The sequence below is a fragment of the Morus notabilis genome, unplaced genomic scaffold (assembly GCF_000414095.1).
Source record: "Morus notabilis unplaced genomic scaffold, ASM41409v2 Scaffold322, whole genome shotgun sequence".
Lineage (NCBI taxonomy): Eukaryota > Viridiplantae > Streptophyta > Magnoliopsida > Rosales > Moraceae > Morus > Morus notabilis.
In genome coordinates this window covers 508,649-516,825 of record NW_010359499.1, presented here as the reverse complement: position 1 = coordinate 516,825, position 8,177 = coordinate 508,649, and the positions used below count along the sequence as shown (strand labels likewise).

At 36.8% G+C, this 8,177-nt stretch overlaps 1 protein-coding gene across 1 annotated transcript; it reads right to left on the bottom strand.

The window, feature by feature from the left end:
• Window positions 1-2,847: 2,847 nt before the first annotated feature.
• On the bottom strand, window positions 2,848-7,773 carry LOC21401870 (RNA polymerase II-associated protein 3). The gene is made up of 11 exons (XM_024163338.1): window positions 7,694-7,773; window positions 7,291-7,395; window positions 6,685-6,873; window positions 6,467-6,591; window positions 5,965-6,086; window positions 5,772-5,854; window positions 4,665-4,820; window positions 4,283-4,465; window positions 3,821-3,915; window positions 3,626-3,723; window positions 2,848-3,202 (listed from the first exon to the last, which is right to left on the bottom strand). The coding sequence occupies exons 1-11, from the start codon at window positions 7,733-7,735 to the stop codon at window positions 3,099-3,101; spliced, it is 1,302 nt and encodes a 433-aa protein (XP_024019106.1). The 5' UTR covers window positions 7,736-7,773; the 3' UTR covers window positions 2,848-3,098.
• Window positions 7,774-8,177: the final 404 nt, after the last annotated feature.

Sequence of the window (8,177 nt, the reverse complement as noted above, 5' to 3'; positions counted from 1 at the left end):
TGTGTATATTTGAGTTATGAGGGCCTTATTTTCATACATATGCAAAAAGAACACAGTTTTGTTCAAGGTTGGTGCATCTGAAAGGCCTGTGTCTGGGCTTTTTATGGGCTAGTGCCGTGTTAGTACTACGGGCTTCATAGATAAAGCCCAACATTGATCGTTCTGGTGCGCTAGACCAACCTGGCGCTGTAACAATACAGGGCTGGACCGCACCGAATATTATATTGTAGCGGGACGACCCGGTCCAATTGAGACCTCTATAGGAGAGTGTCCTTCCCACCTCCGAGGCCTCGTTGGCTGACCCCTAGGGCCTTGTTGCCTTGCTGCCTAGGTGCCTTAGGCCTATGAAAAGGTTCTCAATGAGGGGAGCCGCTTGGTGTACGACTCTCCACCATCCTCGTCATGCGATGTGCTAAGTGAGCCACCTATAGTGCAAAGTGTGCATGCAGAGTCCTGGCACATGGGCGACCATGAGGGTGCCATGAGTCTCCATAAGTCAAGATATCTTGTGGATAGTATTGACCTGCGGGACCGATATTGCGGAGGCCTTACGACCAGGAGGTTAAACTATGTGCTTTCAGTCCGCGTGTAGATTCCCCAAGCGGAGGACATGGTGAGACATCTAAGGGCCTTGTGGTACGTCGTAGGCACACGAGAAGCCCAACGTGAGTTTGCTCATGGGTTGGCCAGACTCATGGGAGACTCGATAGTCAGCAGGACACAAAGGGGAAATCAGATACATGACCCGGGAGGCCTAGTGTGGGACTGCAAAGTCAGAGATGAGTTGCTTGGGCGACATGCTTCCGGATTTAGAGCTTGTTGGTCTGGGTACTCAGCCTAAGGACTTAAGGAACCCTTACGGCTGGTGGGGAAGATATGTCGGTTGGCCTTGGGTCAAGATGTCACAAGTTGGCGAGTGTTGAAGGTGTTGGGCCTCAGCACGTGGATGCAGCATGGCTGCTTGCATGCCCGAGTTGGATGTGAGTGATGCTCATAGGTGTGAGACGGGATGCATGCGCACAAGAGCGCTTAAGCCTGGAAGATGGCTTGATTGTGAGGAAGATTGACCTTGACTCGAGGAGTCTTGGCACCGCATGGTCGTATTCCACAACCTAAAAATCCCGAACCGTGACAGGAAGGGTTGAGATTCTCTCTCACATTATGTTGACCACAAAATTTGCATAAAAGAACTTGGTCAATAATTCGTCCCAATATGGGGCAATCAAATACCTCCAAATTACCTGTATCAAGGAAGTCCCAAGCACAAATTCGTTCAACAAAAAAAGAAAATTGTGAGAATAAAGATTTTCCCATCAAACTAAATAGCTGTCTCTCTCTCTCCAACTGGATAAAGTGACCTTGAATTGTAATGGAAGATTAGCAAATGGTGATTACAAGAAAGAAAAAGTAACGAACATAAAAAGATGGACATGACTAACTTGTCTATTCACAACACATTGGAGGACCCTCAAATTCGACTGCGTAGGTTGGCCCCTTTTTTTTTTCTTTTCATATTGGGTAATCTTGATAACTACTCTTTAAAAGTACATGAATCAAGATTTTTATCCTTTACTCTTGATTCATAACATTTTTAGTCAAATAATTACACTAATAAAAGGATATTTATCAAGAATAAAGAATAAAAGTCCAAACTCATACTCTAAATTCTCAATTTTTTCTTTCATATTTCCTTTGGGATGGCCGATGGGCTTATAAATGGTGGAGCCACCAAATATGGCAGTCTGCCTTCACCAACCATGATGCATTCCATTCACCAACCATGATGCATTCCATTCGTCAACTCAATTGGCTTCTAGTGACAGGCTCCGCTAGGCGCTCTAACAGTTTTTTTTTATATATAAAAAAGAGCTTCGTAAGGGTAGTGTAGGCCTCATTCAGTTCGCTGATTTGAGTTTTTAATTTGAGATGAGATATAATTTTGTGTGAGAGCTTTTAATTGTAACAGCAAAAGTTAAAAATAACATGTTGTGAGAGCTTTTAACTGTAGTAAAATTGAAATTAAAAACTCGAATCCGTGAAATAAACGAGACTATGTTTAAAATAATCTGACGGGTCATAACTACGAAAAAAAGAAGAGATTGTGAAAAGTGAAAACAGTCGGGGAGTTGAGAGAACAATTTTTGGTGCAAATTACTCGTACGCTTTATTATGACATGAGAAGCTCATCACCTCTATTACAATAACAACCTCTTTTCCTCACTTTTTTTTGGAAGATACAAGGGTAAAAAAGCAATGGCAGGTGACCACACTGGATCAACCCCAGATACCGACAAAAGATCACCTGTGGCCATGCGTTGTGACTGTGGTGAGAGGGGAACAGTCCAAAGGAAATGGATCTTTCGATTGCTCCCGAGACTTGAGAATGGCTTTCAATACACTCGTAAATCATTGTTTCCACTCTAGACAAAAGAACGGATCAGACTCAGTAGTCGTCCTTAAATTATTAAAAAAATATATATCTAAAGAGTGCATATGAAAATCAAACACCCTTTGAAAGAAGAAATAAGTTATTCAACCAGTGGGCCTTACAACTCATCAAATGAACAAGTTTTTCTACACATTGACGAGCCATATAGATCCCACCCACCTGCAACATACAATACGTTTGATTATGCCTTCATACATTTCCAATTTACCACCAATTGTTTGGTGGGGTGGTAAAGGTGCTTAATCTCGTCAACAAGGTTTTGTAGGCTGAAGGATTTATATGCCACGCGTAAAAGCACCGCCTCCCCGAGATTATTTGAGCACATTACCCTCTCTCCCCATAACACTTATTCCTCCAACAAAATAAAAATGATATGCATCGTGACCAAAGTTGCATTTATAAATTATAAACCCTTTCAAAGGGGGTCAGAAAGTTGCATTTGCAAACAAAGAGGACTGTACACAATACAACAGTTAGTCAAGATCAAATTTCAGAACCTAAAAAACTTGGCTTATAAACTTACAAAGTGTCTTAACTAAAGGAAAATGGACCATTTCAATGTCTTACAAAAATGATTTACAGAGGAGATAGAGCAGACTGGAAATTGAGATCTCACACACACCGCCCTCTAAATCTCATTTCACATTTATTATCGCTTGAGGCAGTACTTCGAACGCAAGTTATCTAGTTTCTCTGCATGCTCAATTGGAGTTGCCTCCTTACAAAATACCTCGTTCCATATCTTAACAAGATCTGCTCAAGTGGTAACTAAATTAGTATATAATGGTATTGTCACGCAAAAAAAAAAAAAATATATATATATATATATATATATATGGCCTGTTTGGTTCATCAGTTTGAACATAAAGTTTGAACTTTGAACAGAAATTCAAATTTGTTCAAATTGTTGTGAGAGAACATTATAGCAAAAAAAAAAGGAAAAAGGTTTGAACCAAAATTTTGTGGTACAAACCTAGAAACAAACAGATCCTAGAAACCAGTAGATAGTTTCAAGACACCATAATATCAAAAGGGCAAAGTGGTAAATCATGCCACCATGATCTTTACGAGATCTGGCTTTTAGAAAAATTTAAAAGTGTATTGCCACCACCAGCTCATTGATAGAGAATGTCTAGCATGTCAAAACTTTAAGGACTTCAATACAAGAAACCGTACCTGCTCTGTCTTTGGAAGTGAGACACATGACGAGTATGTCAAACCTTGGGACCTTGGTCAAGTTCTCCAGAAAAGTTACAGTTACATCCATTTCTTCGCTGTCAGCCCGGGAAAATAAAAAAGAAGAATGAGTACTTTATGAAGGTTAAAGGAAAGTCAAGGCTATCAAGCATTCTAGGAATGAACTTCACTTACATGAAAAAAGTTGCAATACACTTGACAATGTCAACTAGAATTGGAACGGTCAAAGAATTCTTGAATATCTGAGGTAAAGCTCCTGGAGATACAGTCTAACAAAGAAACCACAATAATTTTATGAGTATAAAACTATAAATGAAATGAAAAAAGGGTGGACAATTAGATGATCTAGAGTTCCTAATAATTGGCGAACATGTAATTAAAAGATAGTGGACAAATAGAAAGCCTTTCTATGGCTGTGGCATAAACAAGTCAGTTCATCACAATGTCAACCTATCAACTGTGCTGCGAGAAACTCGATCTAAGGAAATATTTGGAAGTCATCGAGGTAAGATCTGCCAATTCATAATTTGAAAGGAAGAAGAGTATTGCATCTTGGCAATATATATCTTTACAATATACTCCAATAAATTTTAAAAAAAATTCAAAAACCAAATCACAATTAACTCTTTTACATACCTTCAGTAGACTAGCCTGTAAAGCACGATCACCAGAAAGTCCTCGCCAAGAAACCTCAAACTGATAAGCTGAAGTTGGTGATCTAATGTTTTTTGCAGTTCCATTCATAGCTCGGGATGCAGCTCGAGATGCGAGCTCTTGCACTGATGCCTTTGGCTCTTGCTTTTTAGCTGTTTGGTTTATCTGCCAGAGAAAGAGAGAGAGCGTGAGTGACTGATTGAAAGTCTATTGATGGTATAGCATGGAAATATTTGGAGATGAATTAATAGCATCAGTTGAGATAGGTTGACGTTATAATACCATCACAAACTAGAAGCATTTAAGACATATAAGGAGACAAACAAATTTTGAGCAGAAGGGGAAAAAATTAAACTGTTGATACCTTTGTGTAATCTTCAGCTACAGCTGCTTCAGTCTTTTGAGTAGCACTTTCAACAGGCTGGATCCCATTATTCTGCACTTTGGTATCTTTCTTTTCTGCTTTCTGCATTTTTTGTACGGTATTTTCCAGTGCTACAGAAGCCTTCTGAAGAATTACCTGAAAAAAGATAAAATATAGTCATGATTTCACTGTTCTTAATTTCTCCCCTTATTTTCTGATAAACCTCCAAAAAGAAATAAGTACATAATTAAATTTAAAAAAAAAAAAAGCAAAGGATAGTAATTTCAACTGAAACCCTATAATATTTAGCCATCACTAAACAATACATAGAATTACAAGACCTATAAACCCCACATATGAAGACTGACAGGACATGCTATTACGGGATCAATTCTTTAGAAAAGGACATAATGACTATATTAAGTTGCAATCTTTAAACAAGAGACAGATACCGATTCCAAGGTCCATCATCACTGAATGATGAAATAAAGAATAGACAAGTAGTAAGCACAATAACAGACTACCAGAAGCCTATTAAGCTAAATATTTTGTTACGTGATCTTACAATCGCTGGTCTTTAGTTGAACAGAGGGAAGGTGAAATGGAAACTTAGCTATTCCACCACTCGAAAGCTTCATTTGGGTCTGATAGAAGGAGAAATTTACCCACCCAAATATAACGGCTATACTTAAAAAGTCAAGAAATACAAATTGCATACCACAACTAAATGGTACATGCTTTCTAAAGTGAAAAGAAAATGAAAGTTGAAGTTGAACTGTGGGAAACTAGTACCAAAATTTGCTTTCTTTTGCATACAGTAAGATAGTAGACACTCAAGAAAATAAAACGTTCAACAAAAACATTATGCTAGAAGCAACCACAATTTACCACGATGATTTGATCTTCAAGAAGATTATAAGAAAACAATAGAAGCAACATCTGTAATTGATGATTCTTAGAAGTACTCTATTTGTTTTTGCTGAGGATTCCTCATCCTCTTCCCTTGTAATTGATTATTATATTGATGATTATCAATGAAAGGCTTTTCTCATTAAAAAAAAAAAAAGAAAAAAAAGAAGCAACATCTGAAAATGAAAATATACTTACTTTCTCGCACAAAGATTTGGCCTCAGAATACTGTTTCTTGATTTCTTGGTTGTTAGGCTCCAACCGCAAGGCAAACTCGGCATCTGCGGTTAGCTATATTAATTACATCAGAGATCAAGATTACAGTGATATACCAGTGTTCTATATCATATATCAATATCAGGAACCAAAACCCAGTTTAGCTGTCACATACCTTCAATGCATTCTTTAAGTTTTCCAAGTTCTTTTCTAGCTGTTGCTCGTCTAGAATATGCCTTGATGTAACGGTCATCCATGTTCAAGGCCTCTGTACAGTCACCCTCAGCCTCTTGAAATCTAATCAAGAAAATTGATTTGCAAAAGAATATTAGGTAAGGAAGGAGCTTAGGAAACACACACACACACACACAAAATAAATAAATAAATATATAGAGGACGTAAAGCCTTACTCTCACTTGTATATCCTTACTGTTGATGATTTTTTTCTTCCATTTTTTTTTGGGTTAACAAGTAAACATAATAACCATAATATAAGACCACTATCATTTTGGAATGAAAAGTTTGTCCTAAATTTATAAATTCCATACACTTTGTGTTCATCTGTTTCATAAGTTTGAACCAAAAAGTTCAAACCTCTATTGCTATAGTGTTTGGCCATTAACACAATCACTATATAAAATTTGTTAACAAACCATAGTGTTTGGAACAAAACTTGCCTTTTTAGTTTAAGATATGCCATTGCCCTATTTGCATAAGCTACTGCAGTTGATGACAAGGCGATGCTTCTGGAATAACAGTCAATAGCTTCCTTAAACTTCTTCTGCTTAAAATACTCATTGCCCTGAAAGTCAACATATCAACAGAGAAATTAACATTTAAGTTGAGCAACAGATAAAATTTTGAGATAGTATCGACTAATGGCAAAAACTCCTACCAATTCCTTCTCTGAAGCTGCATCCGTGTAACTGTCTTCGGAAATTGAACTACTTGACACTTGATTAATTGCGTCATATTTTCTAGAGTAGTCATACGGCATTGAGCTACTTAAATATTCAAACGTCGATGATTTTCCTGCTGCTTTCCTGTCTTTGCCAGCTTCTCCAATCTTCTTGGAAGATGAAACCTTTACAAAGTTACAGGCAAGATTATGCAGATAATCTTACTAACACCAATTCATTGGCTATATGAATTCACGGTATAGGCCAAATACTAATTATGCTAGAGTTATTCCACACCCACTAATTACAACTTCTACAATCTGCGTATTTGGTTTTAACTCCCATTCGAAGAGATGGAAAGTTAAAAAAAAAAATTTGAAAAAAGGAAAAACGTTCACCATTCATACACGTATCAAAATCTAGAAGAAAGGGGGAAAAAAAGAAGAAGAAAAGATACATAAAACCTTAGAACCTATGAATAGAACCGAACAAAGTGCCAAAATGTCACTAAATGCATAAATTTCCTAAACCACATAAAACTACAACAACAATTGGGTACTAAAATATCGGTAAAATTATAAAGTGGGTTTAACAAAATTTACCGATATTCCCTTGTCGGAAGCTTGAGCTTTCATTTTCTTGTCCTTGTCCTTGTCTTCGAGGGAAAATTCCCAATCCTGCAAATCATTCAAAAACCCCTGGAAAGCCTGGGAGAAGCGGACGAACAAAAAAGGCATCCAATTCAAAATCAATAACCTAATCCCACTCAAAAAAAAAAAAGAAAAAACAAACAAACAAACGTCGCCTCAATATCATCAATGTTCTTAGCGTACTACATTACTAACAATAAAATAACCCAACAATCTGCGACCGCGTCAGTTTTTCAGCTGTCGGTTTCATTTTCTTCGTCAAATTGTTTTCTTTCTTCTTTTTTTTTTTTTTTGTCCTTAGATTTCTCAGAAACCAGACAAGTAAAGAAGAAGGCAAAGGATAGAACAGTAATACCAGAGCTTCGTCGCGACCGTGCTTGGTTGGAGCCCTAGCCATGGTAGTTGCACAGATTGTTCTGGAAGGAAGGAGGGAGAAATGAGTACTCGAGTCTATATATACGAATACTAAGGTCTCGTTAACCGAGTTTAGAATTCAAATTTTATTACAGTAAAAAGATGTCAAAAATAATCACATTAAATTTTTTTTATTATAATTTTTATTACAGTAAAAATTCTCACATAAAATCACATCTCAACTTAAATTAAAAACTCAAATTAATAAGCTAAACAGACCCTAAGAATTGTTCTGGAAAGGAGAGAGAAATGAGTACTCGAGTCTATATACGAATAGTAAGGTCCGTTTCTGAATTGAGTTTTATTACAGTAATATTATAGTAAAAATACTGTTACATTTTATTTTTTTATTACAGTTAAAAGTTTTCATAAAAAGTTATATCTTAATTTAAATTAAAAACTTAAATTAACGAATTAAACAGGTT

Bases quoted from the DNA above. Each gene is read 5' to 3' on its own strand.
- LOC21401870 (XM_024163338.1), bottom strand. From the start codon at position 7,735: ATGGCTAGGGCTCCAACCAAGCACGGTCGCGACGAAGCTCTG. The intron at 7,396-7,693 runs GTATTACTGTTC...CGCTTCTCCCAG, and splicing joins ACGGTCGCGACGAAGCTCTG to GCTTTCCAGGGGTTTTTGAA. The intron at 3,203-3,625 runs GTACGGTTTCTT...CCACTTGAGCAG, and splicing joins CACTTCCAAAGACAGAGCAG to ATCTTGTTAAGATATGGAAC.